We start from the raw sequence: 19,639 nt of genomic DNA, 5'->3' as shown, positions 1-19,639 counted from the left end.
ACAACGGAGAAAAATCTTCCTCCCAGAAGAGGGTTAATAGGATGACCCGGCGCTCCTCACATCCCGCAGCCTGGTGACCCGGTAGGCTGCACCTGAAACGTATCCTAGGCTTGCCTGCATGAAAGACACGAATCTGAAAACCCAACAGCATGTTGGAGGATGGTATAGGATCCCTGAGGCGCATGGCGAGAGTGCGGGTCCCACACAGGACCCCTTTCCACCTCCCGGTAGGGACGGCATTCATCCTCACATGAAGGATCCGCCCAAAACGGGCAAAGTACCGACGAAGAAGGTCCTCAGGGTCTCGAAGGGCATCCCATGCCCGGCTACATACGTCGTGGCACCACAACGATCTGAGAGGGGTCACTAACCCACCATCTAAAGGAAGATTGAAACAGCGCCCATCATAGCGTGCGACGAGATCCTGGTAAATCACAGAGGAGCCGAACTTGGTTATCGCCGCCTCCCAGCAAGCAGCCGCACACCACACACAGACTCCACAGGGACATGTAGCATATCGAGTAACACCACTTCTACCGCGTGGTAGGAAGCATTCCCGGAAAACTCCAGGCCACTTGAAGTTTGCCTGGTGACAGGGGGGCACAGCCCCCCCCCCCCCAAACTGCAGACCGCCACGGCCCCAGGCGCCCCTCAGAAGAAGCACGGGACGCAAGCCACGTCAGCAGCTACACCCTGGTCCATACACCACGCCGGGTTGACAACAACTCACATTCCATCCAATGGTCGACACCAAAGACCCATCCATCAATTTTAACATGCTGTTCATTCAAAACAGGAATTTTCTAATTTTCTATTACTAACATAATATGTTACTTAGCTAACAATATATTATAAGAGTAAGAAAACTGCAAACCTGCTAATGAAGAATTCTTCCGTCACCAAGAAATACGCCTGAAAGAGACCCAGGTAGTCTACGCCTTCACGTGGCCACGTGGTAATTGTCTGCCCCAACGAACTCGGTATATATAAGCAAGACAACAACATATCTCTCTAGGCGTTTAACAATGCACAAAAAACAGGGCTCCATCAAGGAACACATTATCGGCACACTCAACGAGACGATCACCAGGGTTATTTTGACGAGTAACACTGAAATAATTTATAGATACAATGACAATAGAAGATTAGACATCAGTGTGGCGCTGCATATCAAGAAATCTAGGCCAGCAGTTAATAGCCAGCTAGTACACAAATACAATCTACCCACTTCTAGACCCCGGTATAATTATAAGACCGGTATAATTTGTCTTTGAGAATGTGACGTGAAACCTTACGAAATGCATCACTAGGCGTCAGACCCAATAAATAGTAAAAAATATAAACTTTGGAGATTTTCCCACAGAAATCACAATAACGTGATGCATCAAATGAACAAATCCACAATGGCTGTGACGAGGATTCGAACCTGCATCCCGGAGCATCCCAGACGCTGCCTTAGTCGACTGACCTACGACATGGTTTAAAGAGTTGAAACCGAAGTTCTACTGAACTTATTGGATTCCGCAGCCTCTCTGAGACACAAACCAGGGTTTTACACAACTCCCCCATGCACTCGAGCTGTGTCAATAGGCCGTTCTCCCTCTTCGCCCTTACATCATTACACTTACATTATCGTGTAATGATGTAAGGGCGAAGAGGGAGAATGGCCTATTGACATAGCTTGAGTGCATGGGGGAGTTGTGTAAAACTCTGGTTTGTGTCTCGGAGAAGCTGCTGGATCCAGTAAGTTCAGTAGAACTTACACTCCTCTTGACATGCCAGAAAGCATACTGAGGAAACTACTACAAGCCTGCACTAAAGAGGCACCCTTTGTGAGCCCAGATGGGCACATGTATAAGCAAGTAGATGGGGTCGACATGGGTTCTCCCCTAGGTGTCCTGTTCGCGAACTTCTACATGGGCACCATCGAGCAGAGGGTCTTAGTTGACATGGACTTGAAACCCGCCATATACTGCAGGTATGTTGACAACATTTTTACACAGGTACCTGATGCCAGATGTCTGCAGCAGCTGAAGGAGGCATTTGAGCAGAATTCTGTGTTGAGTTTCACGTACGAGATGGAGAACAATAGGAAGCTGCCCTTTCTGGATGTAACAGTCACGGAAAGGAGCGGAGGCTTCCATACTGCAATCTACACCAAAGAAGCAAACATAGGAATGTGCCTCAATGCCAATAGTGACTGCCCAGACAACAGGTACAGGAGGAGTGATGTCAACGCTTACGTCGACCGTGCTCTAAGCTACAGCTCAGGATGGAAAGAAGTCGATGAAGAACTCTGTAGGGTGAAGCAAGTTCTAGTCAACAACGGCTTCTCTAACAGTTTCGTTGAAGACATCATAAAAAGAAAGGTAAAACGCCATTCAACTTCTGAAGAGTCAACCAACACTTGTACCACCAATTAGACTATTTTACAAGAACTTCTTTTCGACGGCGATTCTCATGGTCACCGGTTCAAGTCACACAAGAACTTCAGTTGATTTAAGGTAGTGTAATTTCCCTTTGCATCGTTGTTGTTTTGTCACTATTATTATTTATTTCATTATTATTATTTGTTTCTAATTATTTATTTCATTATTATTATTATTTAATTCATCATTATTATTATTTAATTTATTATTATTATTTAATTCATAATTATTATTATTATTTAATTCATCATTATTATTATTTAATTAATCAATATTATTATTATTTAATTCATCATTATTATTATTATTTAATTCATCATTATTATTATTATTTATTTCATTATTATTATTTTCAACATAATTTTTATTACTACTGCTTCATTATTAATAATATAATTTGTTACATTATCATAATAATTTACATTGTTTCATCATCATTATTCTTCCTGTTCTTATTATTTATTTCATTTTTTTCAAGAGTTGTTGCATTCCTATAAAGCCACTAGCATACATAGCGTTTCGAGCAGGTCTTAATATTTTTCTTCATAATATGACCCGTCATATCCTTTTACCAGGTACCTATTCAATGCTAGGTAAACAGAAGCGACATTTAAGGATTGGCACCCGGTCAATCCTCTCCAGTAAAGATGCGAACCCAGGCCAAAGCATTCACGAAGCGATTGAGAGTGTTTTACCACTGGAACCACACGAGATTTCAGTGGTAAATATTAGTATTGATCAATTATAAATAATAACTAACTATAATGTTCAATAATATTATTATTTGTTTCATCATTATTACTATTTGTTTATTTTTTTCATCATTATTATTATTTATTTTTTCATTACCATTATTTGTTCCATCAAAAAAGTTTTTATTTTTATAACAAAGAAATCACTATAATGTGATTTTATGTAAACCCTAATACCACCACACACACACATTAATGTGATATATACCAATAAGAAAATCACCGGCAGCTTTGAGGTGACTCGAACCGCTGGCCGAGAGAATTCAAGTCACTGACCATTGTGGTAATGTGATTTATCTGAGTATCTGACGATGGCGTGCACGATAGATTAATTACATTACCTTCACCCGAGAAAGGCTTGCATGGCTTTTCCAACAAATGGTCCAATCGTTAGCGTCTGTGGTTGGAATTCTCTTGGTCGCTAGTTCGTGTCATCTAACACCTCCAGCTAGTTGATTTTATCAATATTTGTTTCATAATTGTTTTTATTATTTGTTTCATCATTATTGTCGAAATAATAAATTGTAACTCTGAGGTGACTCGAACCCACGACTAACAGGATTCTCATGGTTACCGGTTCAAGTCACACAAGAACTTCAGTTGATTTAAGGTAGTGTAATTTCCCTTTGCATCGTTGTTGTTTTGTCACTATTATTATTATTTGTTTCTCAATATTTATTTCATTATTATTATTATTATTTAATTCATCATCATTATTATTTAATTTATTATTATTATTTAATTCATCATTATTATTTAATTCATCATTATTAATATTTAATTCATCAATATTATTATTATTTAATTCATCATTATTATTATTATTTAATTCATTATTATTATTATTATTTATTTCATTATTATTATTTTCAACATAATTTTTATTACTACTGCTTCATTATTAATAATATAATTTGTTACATTATCATAATAATTTACATTGTTTCATCATCATTATTCTTCCTGTTCTTATTATTTATTTCATTTTTTTTCAAGAGTTGTTGCATTCCTATAAAGCCACTAGCATACATAGCGTTTCGAGCAGGTCTTAATATTTTTCTTCATAATATGACCCGTCATATCCTTTTACCAGGTACCTATTCAATGCTAGGTAAACAGAAGCGACATTTAAGGATTGGCACCCGGTCAATCCTCTCCAGTAAAGATGCGAACCCAGGCCAAAGCATTCACGAAGCGCTTGATAGTGTTTTACCACTAGAACCACACGAGATTTCAGTGGTAAATATTAGTATTGATCAATTATAAATAATAACTAACTATAATGTTCAATAATATTATTATTTGTTTCATCATTATTACTATTTGTTTATTTTTTTCATCATTATTATTATTTATTTTTTCATTACCATTATTTGTTCCATCAAAAAAGTTTTTATTATTTTTATAACAAAGAAATCACTATAATGTGATTTTATGTAAACCCTAATACCACCACACACACACATTAATGTGATATATACCAATAAGAAAATCACCTGCAGCTTTGAGGTGACTCGAACCGCTGGCCGAGAGAATTCAAGTCACTGACCATTGTGGTAATGTGATTTATCTGAGTATCTGACGATGGCGTGCACGATAGATTAATTACATTACCTTCACCCGAGAAAGGCTTGCATGGCTTTTCCAACAAATGGTCCAATCGTTAGCGTCTGTGGTTGGAATTCTCTTGGTCGCTAGTTCGTGTCACCTAACACCTCCAGCTAGTTGATTTTATCAATATTTGTTTCATAATTGTTTTTGTTATTTGTTTCATCATTATTGTCGAAATAATAAATTGTAACTCTGAGGTGACTCGAACCCACGACTAACAGGATTCTCATGGTCACCGGTTCAAGTCACACAAGAACTTCAGTTGATTTAAGGTAGTGTAATTTCCCTTTGCATCGTTGTTGTTTTGTCACTATTATTATTTATTTCATTATTATTATTTGTTTCTCAATATTTATTTCATTATTATTATTATTTAATTCATCATTATTATTATTTAATTCATATTATTATTATTTAATTCATCATTATTAATATTTAATTCATCAATATTATTATTATTTAATTCATCATTATTATTATTATTTAATTCATCATTATTATTATTATTTATTTCATTATTATTATTTTCAACATAATTTTTATTACTACTGCTTCATTATTAATAATATAATTTGTTACATTATCATAATAATTTACATTGTGTCATCATCATTATTCTTCCTGTTCTTATTATTTATTTCATTTTTTTTCAAGAGTTGTTGCATTCCTATAAAGCCACTAGCATACATAGCGTTTCGAGCAGGTCTTAATATTTTTCTTCATAATATGACCCGTCATATCCTTTTACCAGGTACCTATTCAATGCTAGGTAAACAGAAGCGACATTTAAGGATTGGCACCCGGTCAATCCTCTCCAGTAAAGATGCGAACCCAGGCCAAAGCATTCACGAAGCGCTTGAGAGTGTTTTACCACTGGAACCACACGAGATTTCAGTGGTAAATATTAGTATTGATCAATTATAAATAATAACTAACTATAATGTTCAATAATATTATTATTTGTTTCATCATTATTACTATTTGTTTATTTTTTTCATCATTATTATTATTTATTTTTTCATTACCATTATTTGTTCCATCAAAAAAGTTTTTATTATTTTTATAACAAAGAAATCACTATAATGTGATTTTATGTAAACCCTAATACCACCACACACACACATTAATGTGATATATACCAATAAGAAAATCACCGGCAGCTTTGAGGTGACTCGAACCGCTGGCCGAGAGAATTCAAGTCACTGACCATTGTGGTAATGTGATTTATCTGAGTATCTGACGATGGCGTGGCACGATAGATTAATTACATTACCTTCACCCGAGAAAGGCTTGCATGGCTTTTCCAACAAATGGTCCAATCGTTAGCGTCTGTGGTTGGAATTCTCTTGGTCGCTAGTTCGTGTCACCTAACACCTCCAGCTAGTTGATTTTATCAATATTTGTTTCATAATTGTTTTTATTATTTGTTTCATCATTATTGTCGAAATAATAAATTGTAACTCTGAGGTGACTCGAACCCACGACTAACAGGATTCTCATGGTCACCGGTTCAAGTCACACAAGAACTTCAGTTGATTTAAGGTAGTGTAATTTCCCTTTGCATCGTTGTTGTTTTGTCACTATTATTATTTATATCATTATTATTATTTGTTTCTCAATATTTATTTCATTATTATTATTATTTAATTCATCATTATTATTATTTAATTTATTATTATTATTTAATTCATCATTATTATCATTATTTAATTCATCATTATTAATATTTAATTCATCAATATTATTATTATTTAATTCATCATTATTATTATTATTTAATTCATCATTATTATTATTATTTATTTCATTATTATTATTTTCAACATAATTTTTATTACTACTGCTTCATTATTAATAATATAATTTGTTACATTATCATAATAATTTACATTGTTTCATCATCATTATTCTTCCTGTTCTTATTATTTATTTCATTTTTTTTCAAGATTTGTTGCATTCCTATAAAGCCACTAGCATACATAGCGTTTCGAGCAGGTCTTAATATTTTTCTTCATAATATGACCCGTCTTATCCTTTTACCAGGTACCTATTCAATGCTAGGTAAACAGAAGCGACATTTAAGGATTGGCACCCGGTCAATCCTCTCCAGTAAAGATGCGAACCCAGGCCAAAGCATTCACGAAGCGCTTGAGAGTGTTTTACCACTAGAACCACACGAGATTTCAGTGGTAAATATTAGTATTGATCAATTATAAATAATAACTAACTATAATGTTCAATAATATTATTATTTGTTTCATCATTATTACTATTTGTTTATTTTTTTCATCATTATTACTATTTGTTTATTTTTTTCATCATTATTATTATTTATTTTTTCATTACCATTATTTGTTTCATCAAAAAAGTTTTTATTATTTTTATAACAAAGAAATCACTATAATGTGATTTTATGTAAACCCTAATACCACCACACACACACATTAATGTGATATATACCAATAAGAAAATCACCGGCAGCTTTGAGGTGACTCGAACCGCTGGCCGAGAGAATTCAAGTCACTGACCATTGTGGTAATGTGATTTATCTGAGTATCTGACGATGGCGTGCACGATAGATTAATTACATTACCTTCACCCGAGAAAGGCTTGCATGGCTTTTCCAACAAATGGTCCAATCGTTAGCGTCTGTGGTTGGAATTCTCTTGGTCGCTAGTTCGTGTCACCTAACACCTCCAGCTAGTTGATTTTATCAATATTTGTTTCATAATTGTTTTTATTATTTGTTTCATCATTATTGTCGAAATAATAAATTGTAACTCTGAGGTGACTCGAACCCACGACTAACAGGATTCTCATGGTCACCGGTTCAAGTCACACAAGAACTTCAGTTGATTTAAGGTAGTGTAATTTCCCTTTGCATCGTTGTTGTTTTGTCACTATTATTATTTATTTCATTATTATTATTTGTTTCTCAATATTTATTTCATTATTATTATTATTTAATTCATCATTATTATTATTTAATTTATTATTATTATTTAATTCATCATTATTAATATTTAATTCATCAATATTATTATTATTTAATTCATCATTATTATTATTATTTAATTCATCATTATTATTATTTATTTCATTATTATTATTATCAACATAATTTTTATTACTACTGCTTCATTATTAATAATATTATTTGTTACATTAACATAATAATTTACATTGTTTCATCATCATTATTCTTCCTGTTCTTATTATTTATTTCATTTTTTTTCAAGAGTTGTTGCATTCCTATAAAGCCACTAGCATACATAGCGTTTCGAGCAGGTCTTAATATTTTTCTTCGTAATATGACCCGTCATATCATTTTACCAGGTACCTATTCAATGCTAGGTAAACAGAAGCGACATTTCAGGACTGGCACCCGGTCAATCCTCTCCAGCAAAGATGCGAACCCAGGCCAAAGCATTTACGAAGCGCTTGAGAGTGTTTTACCACTGGAACCACACTAGATTTCAGTGGTAAATATTAGTATTGATCAATTATAAATAATAACTAACTATAATGTTCAATAATATTATTATTTGTTTCATCATTATTACTATTTGTTTATTTTTTTCATCATTATTATTATTTATTTTTTCATTACCATTATTTGTTTCATCAAAGTTTTTATTATTTTTATAACAAAGAAATCACTATAATGTGATTTTATGTAAACCCTAATACCACCACACACACACATTAATGTGATATATACCAATAAGAAAATCACCTGCAGCTTTGAGGTGACTCGAACCCCTGGCCGAGAGAATTCAAGTCACTGACCATTGTGGTAATGTGATTTATCTGAGTATCTGACGATGGCGTGCACGATAGATTAATTACGTTACCTTCACCCGAGAAAGGCTTGCATGGCTTTTCCAACAAATGGTCCAATCGTTAGCGTCTGTGGTTGGAATTCTCTTGGTCGCTAGTTCGTGTCACCTAACACCTCCAGCTAGTTGATTTTATCAATATTTGTTTCATAATTGTTTTTATTATTTGTTTCATCATTATTGTCGAAATAATAAATTGTAACTCTGAGGTGATTCGAACCCACGACTAACAGGATTCTCATGGTCACCGGTTCAAGTCACACAAGAACTTCAGTTGATTTAAGGTAGTGTAATTTCCCTTTGCATCGTTGTTGTTTTGTCACTATTATTATTTATTTCATTATTATTATTTGTTTCTCAATATTTATTTCATTATTATTATTATTTAATTCATCATTATTATTATTTAATTTATTATTATTATTTAATTCATCATTATTATCATTATTTAATTCATCATTATTAATATTTAATTCATCAATATTATTATTATTTAATTCATCATTATTATTATTATTTAATTCATCATTATTATTATTATTTATTTCATTATTATTATTTTCAACATAATTTTTATTACTACTGCTTCATTATTAATAATATAATTTGTTACATTATCATAATAATTTACATTGTTTCATCATCATTATTCTTCCTGTTCTTATTATTTATTTCATTTTTTTTCAAGAGTTGTTGCATTGCTATAAAGCCACTAGCATATATAGCGTTTCGAGCAGGTCTTAATATTTTTCTTCATAATATGACCCGTCATATCCTTTTACCAGGTACCTATTCAATGCTAGGTAAACAGAAGCGACATTTAAGGATTGGCACCCGGTCAATCCTCTCCAGTAAAGATGCGAACCCAGGCCAAAGCATTCACGAAGCGCTTGAGAGTGTTTTACCACTAGAACCACACGAGATTTCAGTGGTAAATATTAGTATTGATCAATTATAAATAATAACTAACTATAATGTTCAATAATATTATTATTTGTTTCATCATTATTACTATTTGTTTATTTTTTTCATCATTATTATTATTTATTTTTTCATTACCATTATTTGTTTCATCAAAAAAGTTTTTATTATTTTTATAACAAAGAAATCACTATAATGTGATTTTATGTAAACCCTAATACCACCACACACACACATTAATGTGATATATACCAATAAGAAAATCACCGGCAGCTTTGAGGTGACTCGAACCGCTGGCCGAGAGAATTCAAGTCACTGACCATTGTGGTAATGTGATTTATCTGAGTATCTGACGATGGCGTGCACGATAGATTAATTACATTACCTTCACCCGAGAAAGGCTTGCATGGCTTTTCCAACAAATGGTCCAATCGTTAGCGTCTGTGGTTGGAATTCTCTTGGTCGCTAGTTCGTGTCACCTAACACCTCCAGCTAGTTGATTTTATCAATATTTGTTTCATAATTGTTTTTATTATTTGTTTCATCATTATTGTCGAAATAATAAATTGTAACTCTGAGGTGACTCGAACCCACGACTAACAGGATTCTCATGGTCACCGGTTCAAGTCACACAAGAACTTCAGTTGATTTAAGGTAGTGTAATTTCCCTTTGCATCGTTGTTGTTTTGTCACTATTATTATTTATTTCATTATTATTATTTGTTTCTCAATATTTATTTCATTATTATTATTATTTAATTCATCATTATTATTATTTAATTTATTATTATTATTTAATTCATCATTATTAATATTTAATTCATCAATATTATTATTATTTAATTCATCATTATTATTATTATTATTTAATTCATCATTATTATTATTTATTTCATTATTATTATTATCAACATAATTTTTATTACTACTGCTTCATTATTAATAATATTATTTGTTACATTAACATAATAATTTACATTGTTTCATCATCATTATTCTTCCTGTTCTTATTATTTATTTCATTTTTTTTCAAGAGTTGTTGCATTCCTATAAAGCCACTAGCATACATAGCGTTTCGAGCAGGTCTTAATATTTTTCTTCGTAATATGACCCGTCATATCATTTTACCAGGTACCTATTCAATGCTAGGTAAACAGAAGCGACATTTCAGGACTGGCACCCGGTCAATCCTCTCCAGCAAAGATGCGAACCCAGGCCAAAGCATTTACGAAGCGCTTGAGAGTGTTTTACCACTGGAACCACACTAGATTTCAGTGGTAAATATTAGTATTGATCAATTATAAATAATAACTAACTATAATGTTCAATAATATTATTATTTGTTTCATCATTATTACTATTTGTTTATTTTTTTCATCATTATTATTATTTATTTTTTCATTACCATTATTTGTTTCATCAAAGTTTTTATTATTTTTATAACAAAGAAATCACTATAATGTGATTTTATGTAAACCCTAATACCACCACACACACACATTAATGTGATATATACCAATAAGAAAATCACCTGCAGCTTTGAGGTGACTCGAACCCCTGGCCGAGAGAATTCAAGTCACTGACCATTGTGGTAATGTGATTTATCTGAGTATCTGACGATGGCGTGCACGATAGATTAATTACGTTACCTTCACCCGAGAAAGGCTTGCATGGCTTTTCCAACAAATGGTCCAATCGTTAGCGTCTGTGGTTGGAATTCTCTTGGTCGCTAGTTCGTGTCACCTAACACCTCCAGCTAGTTGATTTTATCAATATTTGTTTCATAATTGTTTTTATTATTTGTTTCATCATTATTGTCGAAATAATAAATTGTAACTCTGAGGTGATTCGAACCCACGACTAACAGGATTCTCATGGTCACCGGTTCAAGTCACACAAGAACTTCAGTTGATTTAAGGTAGTGTAATTTCCCTTTGCATCGTTGTTGTTTTGTCACTATTATTATTTATTTCATTATTATTATTTGTTTCTCAATATTTATTTCATTATTATTATTATTTAATTCATCATTATTATTATTTAATTTATTATTATTATTTAATTCATCATTATTATATTATTAATTCATCATTATTAATATTTAATTCATCAATATTATTATTATTTAATTCATCATTATTATTATTATTTAATTCATCATTATTATTATTATTTATTTCATTATTATTATTTTCAACATAATTTTTATTACTACTGCTTCATTATTAATAATATAATTTGTTACATTATCATAATAATTTACATTGTTTCATCATCATTATTCTTCCTGTTCTTATTATTTATTTCATTTTTTTTCAAGAGTTGTTGCATTGCTATAAAGCCACTAGCATATATAGCGTTTCGAGCAGGTCTTAATATTTTTCTTCATAATATGACCCGTCATATCCTTTTACCAGGTACCTATTCAATGCTAGGTAAACAGAAGCGACATTTAAGGATTGGCACCCGGTCAATCCTCTCCAGTAAAGATGCGAACCCAGGCCAAAGCATTCACGAAGCGCTTGAGAGTGTTTTACCACTAGAACCACACGAGATTTCAGTGGTAAATATTAGTATTGATCAATTATAAATAATAACTAACTATAATGTTCAATAATATTATTATTTGTTTCATCATTATTACTATTTGTTTATTTTTTTCATCATTATTATTATTTATTTTTTCATTACCATTATTTGTTTCATCAAAAAAGTTTTTATTATTTTTATAACAAAGAAATCACTATAATGTGATTTTATGTAAACCCTAATACCACCACACACACACATTAATGTGATATATACCAATAAGAAAATCACCGGCAGCTTTGAGGTGACTCGAACCGCTGGCCGAGAGAATTCAAGTCACTGACCATTGTGGTAATGTGATTTATCTGAGTATCTGACGATGGCGTGCACGATAGATTAATTACATTACCTTCACCCGAGAAAGGCTTGCATGGCTTTTCCAACAAATGGTCCAATCGTTAGCGTCTGTGGTTGGAATTCTCTTGGTCGCTAGTTCGTGTCACCTAACACCTCCAGCTAGTTGATTTTATCAATATTTGTTTCATAATTGTTTTTATTATTTGTTTCATCATTATTGTCGAAATAATAAATTGTAACTCTGAGGTGACTCGAACCCACGACTAACAGGATTCTCATGGTCACCGGTTCAAGTCACACAAGAACTTCAGTTGATTTAAGGTAGTGTAATTTCCCTTTGCATCGTTGTTGTTTTGTCACTATTATTATTTATTTCATTATTATTATTTGTTTCTCAATATTTATTTCATTATTATTATTATTTAATTCATCATTATTATTATTTAATTTATTATTATTATTTAATTCATCATTATTAATATTTAATTCATCAATATTATTATTATTTAATTCATCATTATTATTATTATTATTTAATTCATCATTATTATTATTTATTTCATTATTATTATTATCAACATAATTTTTATTACTACTGCTTCATTATTAATAATATTATTTGTTACATTAACATAATAATTTACATTGTTTCATCATCATTATTCTTCCTGTTCTTATTATTTATTTCATTTTTTTTCAAGAGTTGTTGCATTCCTATAAAGCCACTAGCATTCATAGCGTTTCGAGCAGGTCTTAATATTTTTCTTCGTAATATGACCCGTCATATCATTTTACCAGGTACCTATTCAATGCTAGGTAAACAGAAGCGACATTTCAGGACTGGCACCCGGTCAATCCTCTCCAGCAAAGATGCGAACCCAGGCCAAAGCATTTACGAAGCGCTTGAGAGTGTTTTACCACTGGAACCACACTAGATTTCAGTGGTAAATATTAGTATTGATCAATTATAAATAATAACTAACTATAATGTTCAATAATATTATTATTTGTTTCATCATTATTACTATTTGTTTATTTTTTTCATCATTATTATTATTTATTTTTTCATTACCATTATTTGTTTCATCAAAGTTTTTATTATTTTTATAACAAAGAAATCACTATAATGTGATTTTATGTAAACCCTAATACCACCACACACACACATTAATGTGATATATACCAATAAGAAAATCACCTGCAGCTTTGAGGTGACTCGAACCCCTGGCCGAGAGAATTCAAGTCACTGACCATTGTGGTAATGTGATTTATCTGAGTATCTGACGATGGCGTGCACGATAGATTAATTACGTTACCTTCACCCGAGAAAGGCTTGCATGGCTTTTCCAACAAATGGTCCAATCGTTAGCGTCTGTGGTTGGAATTCTCTTGGTCGCTAGTTCGTGTCACCTAACACCTCCAGCTAGTTGATTTTATCAATATTTGTTTCATAATTGTTTTTATTATTTGTTTCATCATTATTGTCGAAATAATAAATTGTAACTCTGAGGTGATTCGAACCCACGACTAACAGGATTCTCATGGTCACCGGTTCAAGTCACACAAGAACTTCAGTTGATTTAAGGTAGTGTAATTTCCCTTTGCATCGTTGTTTTTTTGTCACTATTATTATTTATTTCATTATTATTATTTGTTTCTCAATATTTATTTCATTATTATTATTATTTAATTCATCATTATTATTATTTAATTTATTATTATTATTTAATTCATCATTATTAATATTTAATTCATCAATATTATTATTATTTAATTCATCATTATTATTATTATTTAATTCATCATTATTATTATTATTTATTTCATTATTATTATTATCAACATAATTTTTATTACTACTGCTTCATTATTAATAATATTATTTGTTACATTAACATAATAATTTACATTGTTTCATCATCATTATTCTTCCTGTTCTTATTATTTATTTCATTTTTTTTCAAGAGTTGTTGCATTCCTATAAAGCCACTAGCATTCATAGCGTTTCGAGCAGGTCTTAATATTTTTCTTCGTAATATGACCCGTCATATCATTTTACCAGGTACCTATTCAATGCTAGGTAAACAGAAGCGACATTTCAGGACTGGCACCCGGTCAATCCTCTCCAGCAAAGATGCGAACCCAGGCCAAAGCATTTACGAAGCGCTTGAGAGTGTTTTACCACTGGAACCACACTAGATTTCAGTGGTAAATATTAGTATTGATCAATTATAAATAATAACTAACTATAATGTTGAATAATATTATTATTTGTTTCATCATTATTACTATTTGTTTATTTTTTTCATCATTATTATTATTTATTTTTTCATTACCATTATTTGTTTCATCAAAGTTTTTATTATTTTTATAACAAAGAAATCACTATAATGTGATTTTATGTAAACCCTAATACCACCACACACACACATTAATGTGATATATACCAATAAGAAAATCACCTGCAGCTTTGAGGTGACTCGAACCCCTGGCCGAGAGAATTCAAGTCACTGACCATTGTGGTAATGTGATTTATCTGAGTATCTGACGATGGCGTGCACGATAGATTAATTACGTTACCTTCACCCGAGAAAGGCTTGCATGGCTTTTCCAACAAATGGTCCAATCGTTAGCGTCTGTGGTTGGAATTCTCTTGGTCGCTAGTTCGTGTCACCTAACACCTCCAGCTAGTTGATTTTATCAATATTTGTTTCATAATTGTTTTTATTATTTGTTTCATCATTATTGTCGAAATAATAAATTGTAACTCTGAGGTGATTCGAACCCACGACTAACAGGATTCTCATGGTCACCGGTTCAAGTCACACAAGAACTTCAGTTGATTTAAGGTAGTGTAATTTCCCTTTGCATCGTTGTTTTTTTGTCACTATTATTATTTATTTCATTATTATTATTTGTTTCTCAATATTTATTTCATTATTATTATTATTTAATTCATCATTATTATTATTTAATTTATTATTATTATTTAATTCATCATTATTATCATTATTTAATTCATCATTATTATTATTTAATTCATCAATATTATTATTATTTAATTCATCATTATTATTATTATTATTTAATTCATCATTATTATTATTATTTATTTCATTATTATTATTTTCAACATAATTTTTATTACTACTGCTTCATTATTAATAATATAATTTGTTACATTATCATAATAATTTTCATTGTTTCATCATCATTATTCTTCCTGTTCTTATTATTTATTTCATTTTTTTTCAAGAGTTGTTGCATTCCTATAAAGCCACTAGCATACATAGCGTTTCGAGCAGGTCTTAATATTTTTCTTCATAATATGACCCGTCATATTTCATATGACCATCATCACTATAACCATCTACACTACACACAACAATTACCACTGTAGCTATTTTCACTAAACACGACCATCATCACTATAACCCTCAGCACTACCTGCATCACTGCTGGGTGAACAGAGGCTACAGCTAAGGATTGGCACTTGGGCAATATTTTCCTGCTAGGATACGAACCCAGGCCAAAGAATTGGTTAAGCGCGGGCGAGTGTTTTACAACTGCGCCATGGAGACTCTACGGATTTGTTCCTTCATGATTAATATTAATTGTTTCATCAGAAGTATGATTATTTGTTGCATCAGAAGTATTATTATATGTTTCATCAGAAGTATGATTATTTGTTGCATCAGAAGTATTATTATATGTTTCATCAGAAGTATTATTATTTTGTTATATGTATTAGTGTTATTATTTGTTATAAGTATTAGTATTATTATTTTGTTATAAGTATTAGTATTATTTTGTTATCAGTAATATTATTATTTGTTTATCAGTAGTTTTATTATTTGTTTCATTATTATTATTATTATTTAAAGAAATCTCATTAACGTGATATAAATAAACACCCTGACCCTCACACACATTTAAGTGATATATATATTAATGACAAATCACCTGCACCATTGAGGTGACTGGAACCCGCTACCGAGAGAATCCCACCTGGTGACACTAACCACTGTGTTTATGTGAATTCTTTGTGTATCTGATATTGGCGAGTAAGATGGATGAATTACGTAGCCTACATTAGAGTGCTTGAGGGTCATATGTAAAACCCGGACTAACTTTATGTGGGGATTGTATGGTTTTCCAAGTCATGGTGGTCCAATCGTTAGCGTCTGTTGTTGGACTTAGTTCGCGGGTTCGATTCACCTAAAACCTCCAGTTGATTTTCTCATTGTTATTTGTTTCATCAATATTATTATTTTTGTGTCATTATTATTATTATTTGTTTCATCATTATTATTATTTGTATTATTTTGATTGGTTCTGTTACTTAACACTCATTAATTGTTAATAAAAGATTCCTATAAAATGTCTGTGGGGACTGCATATAGAGTGAAGCTGAAGAACCATTAAATTCGCCAAAAGGAACTGCCCACAGAAACACAAAGGCCTGCAAAAAAAAGTTTATTTTTCTATATATGAGCTCCTATTAGGGTTGTGTTCGGACTTCTGCTGACAAGAAGAATACGCCATAAAAGTTGTGCATGAGGGAGAAATTTTCTCGTGTGTGTGAAGGGTACAAGATGACGGTCAGCTGTGTATCGAAGTGGTCGTGGATGGGTGGGGGCCAGCCTCACACCTCCCACATTACTTTTCGAAGATGACTCCCTTAGCGCGTTGCTCTTCAGCGAAGCGGATCTGTTCGATTGCGTGGGCTGGGAGGGGGTGGGGCGTGGGCAACAAGTTGGACAAGGGTTGGTAGCCGTTCTCGTCAGCGATGAATCGGATCTCGCCTACGGTGCCATCAGGCAATGTGAACCTGTGTTGGAGCGAAGATTGTGATTATCGAGAGACGAACATGAGGTAAATAAAGTTTCGTGGAGAAAATTCAAAGCAAATATTATATATTACTTGGATCGGATATAAAGACGAAGTGAATGAAGGGTGTCCAACCATTTGATACATCGAGTGATTGAACACCACCAGTATAACAAACGACCAAATTGCTTAACCAATCAGCTAAGGTGTATGATTCGTAGCCAGGAATCTGTCTCTGACCCACAAGAACTAATAAAACGCTCGTGCTGCGACCTACCTGAAGACGCCCTCTATATTGCTCTGGCCATCAGCCCCAAGGGAGCCAGTCCTCTCCTCGTAGATTCCGTTGCTGGTTTCAAACTTGTAGTTGAAGTTGCCATCGCCAGAGTCGTCTCTCTCGTCCAACGTCGTCTCAGCGTCCTGTTCAGGGCGAGCGGCGACCAGAACGACCAGGCAAGCGAAGAGAATCTGAAAACGACGTTGACAGTGATGAGAATATAAAAATCTGAATGATAATAGTGTTAAATATAACGTCAATATCACCACACATGCCGAGCATGAAAGTAACATCAAGCAGTAATTATGAACTACGAGGCAACAGAAGAAAATGAGAATAAACAAGAAACAATTCAACAAGGTATTTGTATGGCAAATTAGAATGACAAATGATATAAAGACGGCCGAGTGGACAATCGGTTGCATGAATTGATAGATGACATATAAATTGACGAACGAATGGTTTGAAGCAGCAACGCCGTATCAGCTTCTATGTCTGCTCCCAACTACCCCTTGTCCTCCGACATTAGATGTCCATCCCACATTAGTCCTCTCCTACCGTTACCCCTTTCCTTTCCTCCTACTCCCGTGCCCCAAATTGGCCATTCCTATCACTCCTTGGTGCTACGTAGGTTTTCCTGGCTTGGCGCCTACTATCATAGTTCTTTACTTATCACCCCCTCCGGTACTCCCCACACCTTCCATCGCACAAAAGAAGCAAGATGCCGTGTTATTGCACCATTAAAATCTATTATGACTTTCACTGCAGATGAAATCACCGGTCGGCACGCCGGCCGTTTGAAGGACACCTGGCCAGCTGTTGTCGAGCCTGGCATGGTGTGAGTAAACAGGATGAGAGCCTAGGCAGTGCTGAATCAGAGACAGTCGTGCATACAAGAAAATGCCTTAGAGAAAGATAAAGATAGGAATAGAGACTCATAGACCTGCAGGGATAAAAGGGAAAGAGTGGTTGATACACATAGCCACAGCAACTATGAGCCTAACGAAAATTTAGGTCATGACTTAACAGATCCTAAAACGAGTTTGTAACATCTGGTGATGTAGTCTTGACTAAATGTAAACTCTGTCAACAGAACTACTCGCATACTCGTCATTATATAATGGAATGTGAAAAAATTGCAGAATTCAGAGGTAATGCTACCAATGGAGTCCAAGAAATGTGTAAGTACTTCATTCATAATGATGTACTGCCGGGAATCTCAGCGAAATGTTAAAAATTTGCTTACTGTAGGTAATGCATGAATGGCTGTAAAGTTGCCACCCAGTTGGGTGGGTGTGGAGCAAGACTAGTAACTGTGTGATTCACCATACATGTAATGTGCCTTGTATAGTGAATATTGTGAGCCTCTTGTTGAATCACTTGTGATAAAAAAAAGATTGTCGATGTGTATATGTGTAAATGATTGTATATATATAACATTAATACTTGTGCAACTAGTTTCAAAAGATTGTCACTTGCTTAGCTAACTGAACTATGAAGTTCAGCTTCTGAACCGATTATGTGCCTCTGTAACCCTTTCTACCACCACCTACGGGATGGGTATGGGGTGGCATAATAAAGAAGAAATCTGTAATCAAGAATGACACACACAATACCGATAATGCGGAAATAAATAAGAAAAAAGATGTATGATCACAGCGGCAAGTGTTAGGGTCGTTTTCCATTCATGTTCTCACTCTGAGAGATAGAGAGCATGGAAAAGCTCTCTCTCTTTCTAAGAGAGAGACGTTAGCCTCAGACTGAAGAGTTTGAGGCTAACGACAACGGTCATGTTCAGTACTCACAAGCTTCATGTTGTCGGTGTGAGAGTCAGTTGAGAATGCTGACCAACCTACAGGGCCCCTGCTATATATACCCACACCTGACCCCCACAGGACAAGCAGCGAAGGTCTGTTGCAGTAGTCAAGGATCTCAGGTGAAGGGGGTATGAAGATAGAGGGTTGGGGTGGATATAGTAAGGGAGGGACGAGGATGGATGATACGAGTGGAGATAGAGAGGGACAATGATACATGATAGGGGTAGAGATAGACATGGAGGGATGAGGATGAATGATACGAGAGTAGATATACTGA

At 33.3% G+C, this 19,639-nt stretch overlaps 1 protein-coding gene across 1 annotated transcript; it reads right to left on the bottom strand.

Annotated features, from left to right (window-relative positions):
* Positions 1 to 16,899: 16,899 nt before the first annotated feature.
* On the bottom strand, positions 16,900 to 19,379 carry LOC123772321 (cuticle protein AMP1B). Its single transcript, XM_045765411.2, has 3 exons — positions 19,351 to 19,379; positions 17,546 to 17,736; positions 16,900 to 17,269 (listed from the first exon to the last, which is right to left on the bottom strand). The coding sequence occupies exons 1-3, from the start codon at positions 19,357 to 19,359 to the stop codon at positions 17,098 to 17,100; spliced, it is 372 nt and encodes a 123-aa protein (XP_045621367.1). The 5' UTR covers positions 19,360 to 19,379; the 3' UTR covers positions 16,900 to 17,097.
* Between the last annotated feature and the right edge of the window lie 260 nt (positions 19,380 to 19,639).

Source organism: Procambarus clarkii, chromosome 69 (genome assembly GCF_040958095.1).
Source record: "Procambarus clarkii isolate CNS0578487 chromosome 69, FALCON_Pclarkii_2.0, whole genome shotgun sequence".
Lineage (NCBI taxonomy): Eukaryota > Metazoa > Arthropoda > Malacostraca > Decapoda > Cambaridae > Procambarus > Procambarus clarkii.
This window is presented reverse-complemented; position numbering and strand designations above follow the sequence as displayed.